At 33.3% G+C, this 16,751-nt stretch overlaps 1 protein-coding gene across 2 annotated transcripts; it reads left to right on the forward strand.

Annotated features, from left to right (window-relative positions):
* The first annotated feature begins 4,905 nt into the window (after positions 1–4,905).
* LOC132759969 (putative 2'-deoxynucleoside 5'-phosphate N-hydrolase 1) lies at positions 4,906–14,115 on the forward strand. 2 transcript variants are annotated; one of them, XM_060751842.1, is made up of 5 exons: positions 4,906–5,043; positions 5,806–5,956; positions 6,221–6,286; positions 6,710–6,820; positions 13,217–14,115. In XM_060751842.1, exons 2-5 carry the CDS (start codon positions 5,824–5,826, stop codon positions 13,318–13,320), a joined length of 414 nt encoding a protein of 137 aa, XP_060607825.1. In that variant the 5' UTR covers positions 4,906–5,043; positions 5,806–5,823; the 3' UTR covers positions 13,321–14,115. The 2 variants fall into 2 exon arrangements, with proteins under 2 accessions (XP_060607825.1, XP_060607824.1); XM_060751841.1 differs by lacking the exon at positions 4,906–5,043 and adding an exon at positions 5,338–5,486.
* Positions 14,116–16,751: the final 2,636 nt, after the last annotated feature.

The raw sequence follows: 16,751 nt of genomic DNA on the forward strand, positions 1-16,751 counted from the left end.
ATAATAAGCACCATGTCACCTGATAATAAGCACCATGTCACCTGATAATAAGCACCATGTCACCGTATAATAAGCACAATATCATCTTAAAATTAGCACCATGTCACCTTATAATAAGCACCATGTCACCTTATGATAAGCACCATGTCACCTTATGATAAGCACCATGTCACCTTATAATAAGCACCATGTCACCTTATAATAAGCACCATATGTCACCTTATAATAAGCACCATGTCACCTTATAAGCACCATGGCACCTTATAATAAGCACAATGTCACCTTATAATAAGCACCATTCATCTTATAATGAGCACCATGTCACCTTATAATAAGCACCATGTCACCTTATAATAAGAACCATGTCACCTAATGATAAGCACCATGTCACCTTATAATCAACACTATGTCACCTAATGATAAGCACCATGTCACCTTATAATCAACACCATGTCAGTGCACCTTATAATAAGCACCATGTCACCTTATAATCAACACTATGTCACCTTATAATAAGCACCATGTCACCATATAATAAGCACCATGTCACCTTATAATCAACACTATGTCACCTTATAATAAGCACCATGTCACCTTATAATAAGCACCATGTCATCTTATACTCAACACTATGTCATCTTATAATAAGCACCATGTCACCTTATGATAAGCACCATGTCACCTTATAATAAGCACCATGTCACCTTATAATAAGCACCATGTCACCTTATACTCAACACTATGTCATCTTATAATAAGCACCATGTCACCTTATGATAAGCACCATGTCACCTTATAATAAGCACCATGTCACCTTATAATAAGCACCATGTCACCTTATAATAAGCACCATGTCACCTTATAATAAGAACCATGTCACCTAATGATAAGCACCATGTCACCTTATAATCAACACTATGTCACCTTATAATAAGCACCATGTCACCTTATAATAAACACCATGTCACCTTATAATAAGCACCATGTCACCTTATAATAAGCACCATGTCACCTTATGATAAGCACCATGTCACCTTATAATCAACACTATGTCACCTTATGTCACCTTATAATAAGAACCATGTCACCTAATGATAAGCACCATGTCACCTTATAATCAACACTATGTCACCTTATAATAAGCACTATGTCACCTTATGATAAGCACCATGTCACCTTATAATAAGCACCATGTCACCTTATAATAAGCACCATGTCACCTTATAATAAGCACCATGTCACCTTATAATAAGCACCATGTCACCTTATAATAAGCACCATGTCACCTTATAATAAGCACTATGTCACCTTATATAAGAACCATGTCACCTAATGATAAGCACCATGTCACCTTATAATCAACACTATGTCACCTTATAATAAGCACTATTGTCACCTTATAATAAGCACCATGTCACCTTATAATAAGCACCATGTCACCTTATAATAAGCACCATGTCACCTTATAATAAGCACTATGTCACCTTATAATAAGAACCATGTCACCTAATGATAAACACCATGTCACCTTATAATCAACACTATGTCACCTTATAATAAGCACTATGTCACCTTATGATAAGCACCATGTCACCTTATAATAAGCACCATGTCACCTTATAATAAGCACCATGTCACCTTATAATAAGCACCATGTCACCTTATAATAAGCACCATGTCACCTTATAATAAGCACCATGTCACCTTATAATAAGAACCATGTCACCTTATAATCAACACTATGTCACCTTATAATAAGCACCATGTCACCATATAATAAGCACCATGTCACCTTATAATAAGCACCATGTCACCTTATAATCAACACCATTTCACCTTATTATAAGCACCATGTCACCTTATGATAAGCACCATGTCACCTTATATATATATTAAATGTCACCATTTATAATAAGCACAATGCCGCCTGATAATAAGCACTACATCATCTATAATAAACGCTATTTTATAATTTGCACTATGTAAATTGTAACCTTATGTTATAAGCACTATGTCATGTTATAGATAGCACAATGAACAACTTAATAAGTTAACATTATACAACCTTATTATTTGCACTATATATTATTTGAACTATATTTTATGTTATAATAAGTAATTTGTGTCATCTTATAATAAGCACAATATATTACCTTATATAATATGCACTATTCTTCTAAACTCGAAAATCCTATCAAACGGGTAAATATTTGAAGCGATATATAACACAGTCACAAAAAAAAATGTTTAAACAAGTCTTAAAGTTTATTTAGTAGTAATAGGTTAAACGTACCGAAAAGATCGGCATATTGTGTAATACTTGTAATTAATTAGCATGACTAGTCGATATATAAATAACTACTATTCATTGTCGATATGTCATCCCCTTAAACGGCTGAATTCTCTGGTCGTAGAACGTTTAGAAAACAACAACATACCTAGCTATACATGTGTGTAGAATAGTTCATTTCCTGCGGTACATGATGTGATATATATATATACATGTATACATGTACAGGATCTATCTTTCATTATACAAGTACATGTAGTAATTAACATGACTATAACTGTAACTTTCACTTTCCATAGAACAAATTAGTCATATTACACAGAAAACAAGTCATACGTGATAAAAAGTTATTTTAGGTAAAATATAATGAATCATGGTTGAAACATGATATCTTTACTTTTTATGAAGAATTACCATGAATTCATACATGTTTATCAGTTACGAACAAAGGTTGTTTACATGTCGTGTCATTTAGGGTATTAAAGGGACTCCACTGAGTTTTTTTGACATGGTGGGACTGAAAATATTTTTTCCAGATAAATGTACCATTTGATGTAGGTTTAGACCAATAATCTTTGTGCAAAATTTCAGATCATTCGCGCACCTCGTTTTTCCAGAATAGTTATTCAAATTGTAATAAAAAAGACCCAAAATTTAAACGCTTTTCACTCAAATTAGGCTAAGATCGAAGATTTTCAATTTATTTCAAAGTATATTTCTTAACTATCTTTGCATATATTTCTGTTTAAAGTGTCCCAGTTCATTTATGTAAGAAAATCAAATGTTATGTTTTAAGGCTTTTAAACCTCAGTGGAGTCCCTTTAAGAATTCTAGCTTAGACAGTCGAAGGATTGAATAACTACGTGAACGTCAATTTTGAAAACGAATCCTATACAATATTTGTCAAATTTCATAACAAACGCAAATGTTTATGTACATTATATTTACGACTGGTGACATTTTCATTCATTTCTACAGTATAATCAACTTCGTCACTTCCAGTAACCACGATAGTAGGCACTTGATGGCAAAAAGTTTTTTTTATCGACTACCCATTGTGACCGACTACCCGCCGTGATTTTTATAATTTTTTTATCTATAACAATTCATTAAAATCTACCGACAAAACGTCTTTTTTAAAAATAGATATATCTGCTGCGTTAATAAAGTAGTAATTTATATACACAGTAGATATATCTATTTTTAAAAAAGACGTTTTGTCGGTAGATTTTTAATGAATTGATATAATTATGTGTGTGTTATAGATAAAAAAAAATATAAAAATCACGGCGGGTAGTCGGTCACAATGGGTAGTCGTGCCTATGACCACGATGACAAACATTAAATAATTCTAAATGCTTGTTATATAAATATAAAACTGTGAAACGTTTTATATAAACACATAAAATACAGTTTCTGTTATTTCTGGACATTCGCCATACTATCAAAAAAGATCTATTAAGCTTGTCAAATAGTAGCAATGAAATCATTTTTCAAATCGAGCCAACAATTTATTTGTGATCATAACAAATGTTCAAATAAAGACTGGACTATGCATATGACAGATCATTGTGTTAAATATTATTGATACATGTAGTAATTAAGTTACTTCAAAATGGCTTTCAGTGTATCATACTATTGTCTGTCAACTTGTAATATTAAACATATGTATAGTGGACAGATTGAGGACCTAAAATGGCGGACAGTACCTCATGGGAAGACCATTGTCCTTCCAACGATAATTAAAGAAATTCCTGGACCTTCGAAGGAATACAGTTTGTATCTTAATAATCGATACCTAGAGTACAGCCGAAAGTATAAAGGCAAAGTTCCGCGCGCCCCTGCATTCCGGCGATTTTCCCGCCAAAAAGTGGATAAAGTAGTCCGAAGATTGTCCGTCGTCAGTGCTAAGTCCTCTCCATAATTTCATCAAATTATTATCTTGGATTAACAAAATAAGAAATACAGGTGAAGATAAAATAATTCTTTGTCTTAAAGTGTCATTCCAATAATTATGCGTGCTGTTTTACGATAGACAAGGGACATTTCTGATTTCTTCTGGACTGTCGGAGACCCATACACATGTATGCAAGCAGACAGTGGAAAAAGAACTTTTTAAAGGAAGGACATGAAGAAGAAAAAAAACAGAAAAACATGTGTATCAATTAATCAGATTTTCATGCATTATTGTCTGTTCCCTTTTACTTTTTTTCAGCTGAACTTTTATAAAAGACTAAGAATTTCAAACTTTAAAAAACTTTATCTGAAACCCATATCAATTGCATTAATATTCTTTAAACTGTAATAAGGTCAACATGGACAGTTATAATACATGTAATATATTTGTTGTTTACTATAACTTTCGGGATGATTAAAGGCATAACTTTACTGGTTATGAGTGATTTTCAACTCTTAGTATTCTATTATTATTGTTAATTTTATGAATTGTATTAAAATTATGTAACATTTTTTTACCTTTGTTTGAATGTTGTTCTTTCAAAAGTGTACTATGATTTACCATATTCCAAAAGATAAAGATTAAAAAACAACCACAAACAATGGATAAATAACTTTCTAAAACAAAGAATACTCAATAATCATACTCAGCATACCAATTTACATGTACATGTCGATGATTTATGTAGTCTAGTGATTGTGTAACTTGAACGTGACGATGTATTTTATAATATGAAATTATACTGTGCTATTTTGTAATCTGCGTGGGACAGAAACCGGTGCAAATAGCGGTCAGGGTAATATTTTTTCATATATGTAGCTTTAAAGATATTTTATTATTTTTAATGGGATAGTGCAGAGACATAGATAATTATGTATGTCTATGGATAGTGTGAAGAACCCTCTCATTATATAGTAAGTAACCGGTGATATATTCTACTGAAAGTGAAACCGCGTGTTTGAACTATAAGATATTCACAAGATTTCACTTTACGATAAAAAAAATTCCAGGAAACATTTTATTTGCAAGTCTAATAAATTAATAAAGGGAAAATAAAGTTAAAGTTTGCGACAACATTAAATCATCGGTTAGAATGTGGATCATTAATATATGCAACCTCATTTGTGTTATTCGATTAACTGAAACATTATTGGAACTATTCCTGAGCGCGTTGATTTTAATCAAGTAAGCATTAAAAAGCGCGCGTAAGTGTTATTCGTAACAAGCTGACAAGAATTGGTAAGATTTCTAGACTTTTTAAACGTTTGATTGAAGTTCAGTTGATATTTGAAGGGAAAGAAGTGCTATTTTTATACTTATGTAATATATTTATTAACTGTCATTGTATGGATTGAATTACATCGGACAATGTAACATATTTTCGCGGCGTCTATTGTGGACAATAATTGTCCACTTGGGCGTCAGAACCTCTTCTACTGTTTGATCCGCCCAGTAAACTGTAAATAAAAACTTTAAACATTTTATCACAAATGAGGCATCAGTCATTTAACTTGTTTTGAATATTTAGATTAATATATATGATACTGTTTTATTTCAGCACCAGTGATAATTGATAATGAAGATTTATTTTTGTGGAAGCATTCGAGCAGGAAGGCAAGATGCTGAATTATATGCTAGACTTATTAATCAACTTAGAGCCTATGGTACTGTGTTGACAGAGCATGTTGGTTCAAAGGAACTGGAGGAATGTATGTTTAGCTTTAAACCGATGTTAATTGTTTAAGATAGCATTAAATTTTATTTTATTTTAGTCGTTTACCTCATAAGCATTGGGTTTGAAAATTGAACTGAAAGATCCAGTATAATTTATTTCATCATGCTACAACCATTTAAAGGTAAAAAAAATCTTTCTTCTGTTTAACATTTTATTGAAGGAACGAAAAAGGCTTTAGTATAATAACAAACTGAACAAGGATTCATGTTTTATTAAGTTTGAACAAATTTCTTTGCAGCTGAGAAAACAAGGACAGATAAATATATACATGATAGAGATGTTGACTGGCTTGTAGAGAGTGATGGTAAATACAATGAATACTAAATAAATTATACTTTGAAAATAATTTTATATGAGCAATAGGCTATGTCTCTTTACAATTTCAAAGTGTTTGATTTGGCCTACAGGTTATAAAACTTTTGTCTGATTTTTTACTTGAAGCTCAGGATTTTCATTGGTCAATACGCATTCTGTGCTAGTTTCAACCAATCAAATGTTTGAGTGAAGTATAATTCTTCGCATTCATCACTGCAAAATTGAAGTCGTGCATTTTTGACTAATTTTTTACAAGAAATTGCTGAAGTTCCCATTTCCATTGGTATGAGTCATGTTCCCAAAATCCTGGGGAAAAGAACCTGCTGATACTTCTAATGATATCTCAACATTTATTAAACTTGGATGATTACTTAATACTGAAATGTAACCTGCATGTGTCTATTTTTTTCAGCTGTGGTTGCCGAGGTAACACAGCCATCACTTGGGGTTGGTTATGAGATTGGTAGAGCTGTTGCAATGAATAAAAAGATACTGTGTTTGTTTAGACCATCTCCAGATAAACGTATGTATAAATTTACTAACATTTATTAGTGATTTTTAGCTCCATAATACTTTTAAATGAGGCAGATCAGTTGTTGTGACCATTTTGGTTAATTTTTAGCTCATCTGTCACAAAGTGACAGGGTGAGCTTTTGTGATCGCTTTTCGTCCGGCGTCCGTCCGTCCGGCGTCCGGCCGTAAACTTTTACTTTAAATGACATCTCCTCATAAACCACTAAGCCAATTTCATCCAAACTTCACAGGAATGTTCCATTGGTGGTCACCTTTAAAAATTGTTCAAAGAATTTAATTCCATGCAGAACTCTTGTTGCCATGGCAACCGAAAGAAAAAACTTTAAATATCTTCTTTTAAAAAACCATAAGAGCTAGAGCTTAGATATTTGGCATGAAACATCTTCTAGTGAGTGTCTACCAAGTTTGTTCAAATAAAAGCCCTGGGGTCAAAATTGGCCCCGCCCCAGGGGGTCATTGATTTTCCCTATATGCATATAGTAAAAACTTAAAAAATCTTCTTTTAAAGAACCCAAAGAGCTAGAGCTAAGATATTTAGCATGAAACATGTTCTAATGGGTGTCTACCAAGTTTGTTCAAATAAAAGCCCTGGGGTCAAAATTGGCCCTGCCAGGGGGGGGGGTCTTGATTTTCCCTTTATGCATATAGTAAAAACTTAAAAAATCTTCTTTTAAAGAACTCAAAGAGCTATGGCTAAGATATTGAGCATCAAACATGTTGTAATAGGTGTCTACCAAGTTTGTTCAAATAAAAGCCCTGGGGTCAAAATTGGCCCCGCCCCAGGGGGTCATTGATTTTCCCTATATGCATATAGTAAAAGCTTAAAAAATCTTCTTTTAAAGAACCCAAAGAGCTAGAGCTAAGATATTTAGCATGAAACATGTTCTAATGGGTGTCTACCAAGTTTGTTCAAATAAAAGCCCTGGGGTCAAAATTGGCCCTGCCTAGGGGGTCATTGATTTTCCCTTTATGCATGTAGTAAAAACTTAAAAAATCTTCTTTTAAAGAACTCAAAGAGCCCTGGCTAAGATATTTAGCATCAATCATGTTCTAATGGGTGTCTACCAAGTTTGTTCAAATAAAAGCCCTGTGGTCAAAATTGGCACCGCCCCGGGCACTTACGAACTTTCGCTATACGTGTATGCAGTATTTCGATAGAGCGGAAATCAGTGCGCGAGCATGCGCTTTGCCATATCTCGTTCAGTTACCGCTCACGTTTTAAACTCGGTTGCTATGAAGCGACACTAAGCGTACATGGCTTTTACAACTAAAATATCAGACAAACACATTAAAACAATACACAAAAACTACACATAGTTGTTTTCTATATTAATAACTGATAGTCAAACAAATACCTCAATATGCTTACCGATTTAATGTATTGTTTACATGTGATGACAGCAACGCTGTGTGTAAGATTACTTTCGGTTCAGAAAATTCATTTGTTTACCATCAAAACTCATATGTTTACCATAGGAACCATATATAGATAGAAAGCAAATTAAAAAAAGGTAAAGAAAAAATTGTCCGTTTCTGAACAAAAAATCGAATAAATAAATACAAAGTATTTTTAAAAGGTCCCTTCTTTAAGTTCATTTGAAAGGGGAATAATTTGGTTGGATTTTAGACAGGGAAACATGGAGTTATCTTTCATAGCTAGGGAATATGGCCGACTGAAATCATGCAAGCAAGTTTGTAAGTGCCGGGGGCCATTGATTTTCCTTATATGTGTATAGCAAAAACTTAAAAAATCTTCTTTGAAAAAACCCAAATAGCTAGAGTTTAGATATTAAGCATGAAACATCTTTTAGTGAGTGTCTACAAAGTTTGTTCAAATAAAAGCCCTAGGGTCAAAACTGGCCCCGCCCCAGGGGTGTCATTGTTTTTAACTATATGTGTATAGTAAAAACTTTAAAAAATCTTCTTTTAAAAAGCCCAATGAGCTAGAGCTTAGATGTTTAGCATGAAACATCTTCTAATGGGTGTCTACCAAGTTTGTGCAAATAAAAGCCCTTGGGTTAAAATTGGCCCTGCAACGTTTGGGGGGGGGGGGGCTATATACAGGTGAGCGCCCTCAGGGCCATCATGGCCCTCTTGTTTACTCTTGTGCCCACAAGGAACTCAAGGTGAGCTTTTATGATGGCAATGTGTCCTTCAGTTGATTTCCACAAAATCTGCAGACAGTATCTCGTCTTCAACCACTTTGTGGATTTTGACCAAACTTCACAGGTGACCTTTAAAAGTTATGTATATGGTTCTAGTCTGATTGCAAAAATAGGTGATAGGTGTTTAAAATAGACTTTAAAAAACATACTAAAATGCTTACGTCCGTCCTATAGCATCATTTGTGGTCTTCTATCAGGCTTCGCGAAAGTTGCCGGACCGTCGGACATGTCCGGCAAAAATCAGGTCTGTCCGATATTTTTTTTCCTAGTTCCGGACCTTATGTCCGGTACGAATACCGGGATAGATCCAAGACCGATCAAGACCAAGTTTTCTCCCTTGAATAAAAAAATGTGAAACGAGTTTTGATTCGCCGTTTCATTATAAGTGTCCAATCAAATTCTAGATACATACGACCACAGGCAATCGGTGCGTGGCTTGGATAGTAGCTATAAAACTATTGCTTACCGGTCCAAAGTTAATCAAAAACGTCTATAGGTACACACTTTCAGTAGTTATTTGCACTAACTTTTTAAATTTCCCGACATTGTACATGTATACAAATCCTGATCCGGATATTCAAAGTACGCATGCTCGGTTCCCGCTGGTACCCAGCTTCGCTCAATCTTTATTATGCGAAAAGGGGTACGCATCAGGTACATCCGGGTCAGCATTTGTATACATGTAATGTCAGGAAATTAAAAAAAGTTAGTGCAAATAATTACTGAAATGCCTACCTACAGACGTTTTGGATTAAATTTGGAGGGGTAAGCGATAGTATTATAGCTGTCTTTTCTGTTTCAACTGTTTGCATGCACTGACATTAGTTTGTTATTAAGAAAAAGATCGATTTATTTTCAAAATCGTCTACTTTCAGTTCGGTCAAGCGATGGCCGACCTAGACAAAAAGTGCATTTTCGCTTTAAAATTCCATCTTTTGTCATACCAACTTGTCTAATATTGCACATCATTTCTGCGTAGATTGCACTTTATTTGGTGAAAATTGGTTGACAATTTACAAAGATCTGGGAGGTAACATAAGGCCTGGTGGTAGGTCCACTTGCGAACCTTCATACCTTTACTATATTTATAGTATATATGGATGACATTTTTAAAAACAAATTTCCTTTGTTGATTATTTGAAAATAAGATATTTTAAAAACATTTTGAATGAAAAAATATTTTATTAGTGAAAAAAATATATTTACAAAAATAAGTGGGCGTGTTCATGTACATGTATACTATCCAAGCCACGCACCGATTGCCTGTGCATACGACTTTCAATGAACTTGTACTCGGAAGAAAATGTCGGTGTTACTGCATTATTGCTATGGCGCTACCCCAGGAAAAAAAAACGTAAATTATCTAATGAAGAAAAAAAAGCGAAACAAAAGGCTATGTCTTTAAAAAAAACACAAAGGTATTACCATATACTTATATTTGGAAAAAAATTCGGTCAGACTAAAGTTCTTTCGGTCAGACAAGAATTGAAAGTTTGTCTGACCGAATGTCAGGCAAATTTTTCAGCAGTTTCGCGAAGCCTGTTCTATAAAAGATATTTTCATGCCCCTTGGGTCAAAATTGGCCCTAACTTGTGGGTCATAAGTTTATATAAACTTATTTAGGAAAATAGATTAAAGTCTTCTTTTGTGAAAGTACAATGCCCAAAGCTCTGACTTTTCGCCTTTAGTATTGCCTTGTACATTTTACTTGATAACTATCTTACAAAAAAATAAACAATAGATAAATAACAATGCCTAGAGATACGATATTTGATATTAAACGTCTCCTAGTGGTCATTTGTAAAATATACATATATATATGGTCATGCCCTTTGGGTCAAAATTTGCCCTGCCTTAGAGTCACTTACATTTTGTAATTTACGAAGATTTATATAGTAAACATCTTTAAATTCTTCTTGTAATCTACACTGCCCAGAGCATGAATATTTAGCATGAAATGGTACCTTGTGGTCTTCACCTGTCGCACCTTTTTTCAAATCATGTAAGTACAAAAATTATAGATGTGCCCATGTGGAGTGTGAAAACATTCCAGGCTGGTAATATCACCAATTTTTAGCTCGACTATTCGATAAGAATAAGTAGAGCTATTGCAGTCACCCGAGCGTCGGCGTCGGCGTAACCACTTATGTTAAAGTTTTTGTAATAGTTCAAATATTTTCAAAGTCCATTGACATATGGCTTTGAAACTTTGCACACTTGTTCACCATCATGACCCCAACCTGTAGACAGGAGGAGGTAACTCTATCAAGCATTTTGACAGAATTATGCCCCTTTTTCGACTTAGAATTTACGTTAAAGTTTTTGTAATAGTTCAAATATTTTCAAAGTCCATTGACATATGGCTTTGAAACTTTGCACACTTGTTCAACATCATGACCCCAACCTGTAAACAGGAGGAGGTAACTCTATCAAGCATTTTGACAGAATTATGCCCCTTTTTCGACTTAGAATTTACGTTAAAGTTTTTGTAATAGTTCAAATATTTTCAAAGTCCATTGACATATGGCTTTGAAACTTTGCACACTTGTTCACCATCATGACCCCAACCTGTAGACAGGAGGAGGTAACTCTATCAAGCATTTTGACAGAATTATGCCCCTTTTTCGACTTAGAATTTCCGTTAAAGTTTTTGTAATAGTTCAAATATTTTCAAAGTCCATAGACATATGGCTTTGAAACTTTGCACACTTGTTCACCATCATGACCCCAACCTGTAGACAGCAGGAGGTAACTCTATCAAGCATTTTGACAGAATTATGCCCCTTTTTCGACTTAGAATTTACGTTAAAGTTTTTGTAATAGTTCAAATATTTTCAAAGTCCATTGACATATGGCTTTGAAACTTTGCACACTTGTTCAACATCATGACCCCAACCTGTAAACAGGAGGAGGTAACTCTATCAAGCATTTTGACAGAATTATGCCCCTTTTTCGACTTAGAATTTACGTTAAAGTTTTTGTAATAGTTCAAATATTTTCAAAGTCCATTGACATATGGCTTTGAAACTTTGCACACTTGTTCACCATCATGACCCCAACCTGTAAACAGGAGGAGGTAACTGTATCAGGCATTTTTTTTACTATCAAGCACTAAGAATAGTCGAGCATGCTGTCCTACCGACAGCTCTTGTTCGACTTAGAATTTACGTTAAAGTTTTTGTAATAGTTCAAATATTTTCAAAGTCCATTGACATATGGCTTTGAAACTTTGCACACTTGTTCACTATCATGACCCCAACCTGTAGACAGGAGGAGGTAACTCTATCAAGCATTTTGACAAAATTATGCCCCTTTTTCGACTTAGAATTTACGTTAAAGTTTTTGTAATAGTTCAAATATTTTCAAAGTCCATTGACATATGACTTTGAAACTTTGCACACTTGTTCACCATCATGACCCCAACCTGTAAACAGGAGGAGGTAACTGTATCAAGCATTTTGACAGAATTTTAAAGCACCTTTTTCGACTTAGAATTTACGTTAAAGTTTTTGTAATAGTTCAAAAATTTTCAAAGTCCATTGACATATGGCTTTGAAACTTTGCACACTTGTTCACCATCATTATCCCAACCTATAAATAGGAGGAGGTAACTGTATCAAGCATTTTGACAGAATTATGCCCCTTTTTTGACTTAGAATTTACGTTAAAGTTTTTGTAATAGTTCAAATATTTTCAAAGTCCATTGACATATGGCTTTGAATCTATACACTTGTTTACCATCATGACCCCAACCTGTAAACAGGAGGAGATAACTGTATCAAGCATTTTCTTTTACTATCAAGCGCTATGAATAGTCGAGCGTTGCTGTCCTACCGACAGCTCTTGTTTTTCATAGAATCATTGCAATACCAGTCTCTGAGTTTTGACACAGCAAATACATGTAACTATGGTACCTATAATATTGTTGCATGTGTGTTGAATGCCTTGTAAATAACTTTACAAAAATAAATTGTTGTTAATATATAAATATTATGTTGCAATAATGTCTTTTCATTGTAAACTGTTTGTTAATGGGAAGTAACTGACTGCATACACTTTGTATAATTATTACTTCCCTTAGATATAGCAAAAAGATGAAAAAATATAAAATTAAGCTATTGGTCAAAGAGAGGAAAATGAGTGCAAATCATGACTTGGTTTATTTACATTAAAAAATATCTGACAATTGAGTGAAATAGTTGTATATTTTTATATTGCAGGTTTATCAGCAATGATAGCTGGTGCAGATAATGGGAGCACATTTATTGTAAAGAATTACCAAGAAACAGATGCTAGTGATATATTCAAGAACTTTTTCTCCTGAACTAAATCTATAGCTGGTCTCTAGAGTTTTTAACTAGACTGATGGTACAAGTGTTTTATATAACTTAATAAAATGACAGAAAATAATTCTTGAAAAAATGTGAAATAAAATTTATTATCCTGCATAGAACATTAGAAACAAAATACCAGATAGAGGCGGTTTGGTGATGTTACAGCTTATATTGATGATAATTACTCCAGCATATAACAAAAATATTTGCCCATTTTTTCACTTCTTTCAACATCTTTAAATAGCAAAAAAAAAAAAAAAATATTAGATTATAGGTGAACTGACCATTTCTAATTACATAAACGGTTGATCAATGTAACTGCAAGTTGTGTGTTATTTGCACAGTGAAGGATTTATAAAGTCGACTTTTTTTCCAGTTTCACAGTGCATGTGTCTTGCATTTACTGTTAGCCCTTATCATGCTAAACCACAGACTCGAACTCAGTGATAGCCTTTGCTATCAGTGTTGAGTCAGGCCAGCTTGCACATCCTGGCTCTGTACTGTTGGTACTGTAGCTCAATTTTGGTATATTAGAATTGAAATCTCTTCACTTTCTTCTGTATTAAATACATGTAATTCGTTTTACCAGTTAGGAGTAAGATAATTAAAAATGTCGGATATTTTTGGTTTGAAATGAAAAAAATAAATTAAATATTTAATATACTTAGATGTAAAATTATGAAAAGAAAATTCAATTGTAAATAAAATTGAATTTTAATTGTTAAGACCAATATGAAATGTAAAGAGTTTTGTTAAGTATGATATATAAAAATGATAACTTCAAATATTGTTGTTTTTTTTCTGATTATTCAATGTAACAGTATGCAAACACTGTTAACCAATGTAAATATGCTAACCTGGGGTATCAATGGGTCTTGTCCATGTTGCTGACTGAATCATTTACCACTAACTTGTTAGATTCAAACCCAGCGGGAACTTGGAAAAAATATGTCTACCTTGCTTACAGAAGGTGTGTTCTGTGGTGCATGAAAGGGGCACCTAAAGTATTTCTAATGTTTAACTAAAAAATGCCATATGACATACGTGTATTACACGGTCAGTAATATGCCTTTCTTCCTTACAGAACAGCTTTTTTTATGCCTCCTAACCACATTAACTTGGAATCCTCTATAAAACTATATAAAAAGTGCTAGTCTGATGCACAAATAACTTGCATGAGCTTAATGCATGTAAGAACTGCAATATCTACGTACATACATGTATATTTGGTAGCTGTTACTGTGTCAACAGGTATTTAGAACTATGAAAGTTTGCTCCAACATATTGTGAGGAAAAAATATGGCATGGAGTTTAATTTTTTTGAATAAAGCAATGTCTATTCATGGTCTTTCAAATAGAATAGCCATCTTAAAGCCTCACAGACGGTGGGATTTTGATGTACAAAGCCAATTAAAACTGATGTGCCAGCAAATACTAATGTGTGAAGGCTAATATTTCTTGAATCTGTACATCTTAATACTATAAATTTACAGGAGCCTAGCGGCTCGGGTTATATTTACAAATAGCCGTTTATATAGGGCCATATAACCTGTCAACAATCTTTAAAACTAATAATATAAACGTCATGATTATCCAAAGCGACGTTACAATCGTGCAGTATTATTAAGATTTTTTTTATAATACTCGTACTGCACGTTTGTAACGTCATTTTTCATTGGATAATCGTGACGTTTATGTACAGTTTTATTATACACGGCTGCTATCGCTCCATGAATACACCTTACTTTTTTCTCTAAAAATGATGCTTGCTGTATTATAAATTCGTTATAATTTAAAGATTGTTGACAGGTTATATGGCCATATATAAACGAGGCTGCAAAATATTTTGAGCAAATTTAAATTAATAGTTGCGCAATAATATATAGAGGATATTTGTTTAGTTCAGTGTAAGGTCGGAATTTATTATAAACTTATAAATGAAATATTGAGAAATATTAATAAAATAAAATGCGTATTTTCATTTTCCGTATTTTCACTGTAAAAAAAATTATTATTCACTGCAGTGAAACATATTTTCCGTATTTTCACTGGTGTCTTGTCGGACTACTTTCTATTAAATTCTGCCCATACGCAAAATTTAAGGGAAATTCTTTCAAATTTTAATTAATGTCAAAAAAGAGAAATGTATAATAATAAACAGAAAATTCAAGTTTTTTCTATAAATACATGATTTATTTTCATCTTGTGGCATGAAAATGATCATATTTCACTCGTGGCTATTGCCACTCGTGAAATATTTATTTTCATACCACTCGATGAAAATAAATCATGTATTTATAGAAAAAACTTGAATATCCTCTATATATTTCACCGAGTGAGCACCAAAAGGTATATTTCACGAGTGGCGCAGCCACGAGTGAAATATGAACTTTTGGTGTTCACAAGGTGAAATATATTTCGATTTTACACTAAACTAATCAAATTTTCTTTTTATTATTTGCAAAGAAACGTTTTAAAAAGACATTAACCCTAATTCTGAATGAAAAGCGCGCCAAATAATAATACAACGTGACGTCATTTACAACGTCACGTCATTAAGTTGGTACCCTGTACTGTGCACGCTGGTATTTCAATGAAACAACGTAAGGGGCTTAAATTCAAAACAGTGAAATTATCAAAGTGGTAATTTCACTGTTTCAAACAGTGAAATTACCAGTTTTATATCACTGATATATTTCTATAAGCCACCGAAAAGCATGTAATAAAGATAGATAGATAGATTTATTTCGGCAAAGGAAGCATATACATAGTTGACAATATAACATAGGATAAACTAATGAGCATTATTAAATACTATATCACATATAGCTATCACTGCGAAAAATATACTGATATACGGGAATATACGGTCCCGTATTTTTGACATATACGGGCGTGTACGGGATGTATTCGTCGAATATACGGACCAAGTATACGAGTCCGTATAGGGAACACCGGGTATACGGGAAGTCCGTATATGCATCAGCATATACGGAATTCCGTATTTGCCCCATATACATGTACGTAATATTTGTTCGTACTTTTTAAGTATACGGAGAATAAAATCCCGTATACGGACTATATTAAGGTTGTTATCCCTAGTATTTCTATAAATATTTACCAAGGATATACGGGGAACCGTATATTTTCTACATATACAGAGGATATTACGGACTCGTATTTTTCTTACGTATACAGGAGGATATACGGAACCGTATATTCTACATATACAGAGGATATACGGGACTCGTATTTTTCCACATATACAGATGATATACGGAATCGTATTTCTACATATACAGAAAATATACGGATTCGTATTTTCTACATATACAGGGGATATACGGAATCGTATTTTCAATATATACAGGGGAATATTACGGAATTGCATTTTTTTAGTTGTCCACAGGAATACAGAAAA

The sequence above is a fragment of the Ruditapes philippinarum genome, unplaced genomic scaffold, assembly GCF_026571515.1.
Source record: "Ruditapes philippinarum isolate M1 unplaced genomic scaffold, ASM2657151v2 ctg9846_1_1_1_1, whole genome shotgun sequence".
Lineage (NCBI taxonomy): Eukaryota > Metazoa > Mollusca > Bivalvia > Venerida > Veneridae > Ruditapes > Ruditapes philippinarum.

Coding starts and splice junctions, on each gene's coding strand:
- LOC132759969 (XM_060751842.1), top strand. CDS start 5,824: ATGAAGATTTATTTTTGTGGAAGCATTCGAGCAGGAAGGCAAGATGCT. Junction 5,957..6,220: donor TTCAAAGGAACTGGAGGAAT/GTATGTTTAGCT, acceptor ATTTCTTTGCAG/CTGAGAAAACAAGGACAGAT. Junction 6,821..13,216: donor TAGACCATCTCCAGATAAAC/GTATGTATAAAT, acceptor TTTATATTGCAG/GTTTATCAGCAATGATAGCT.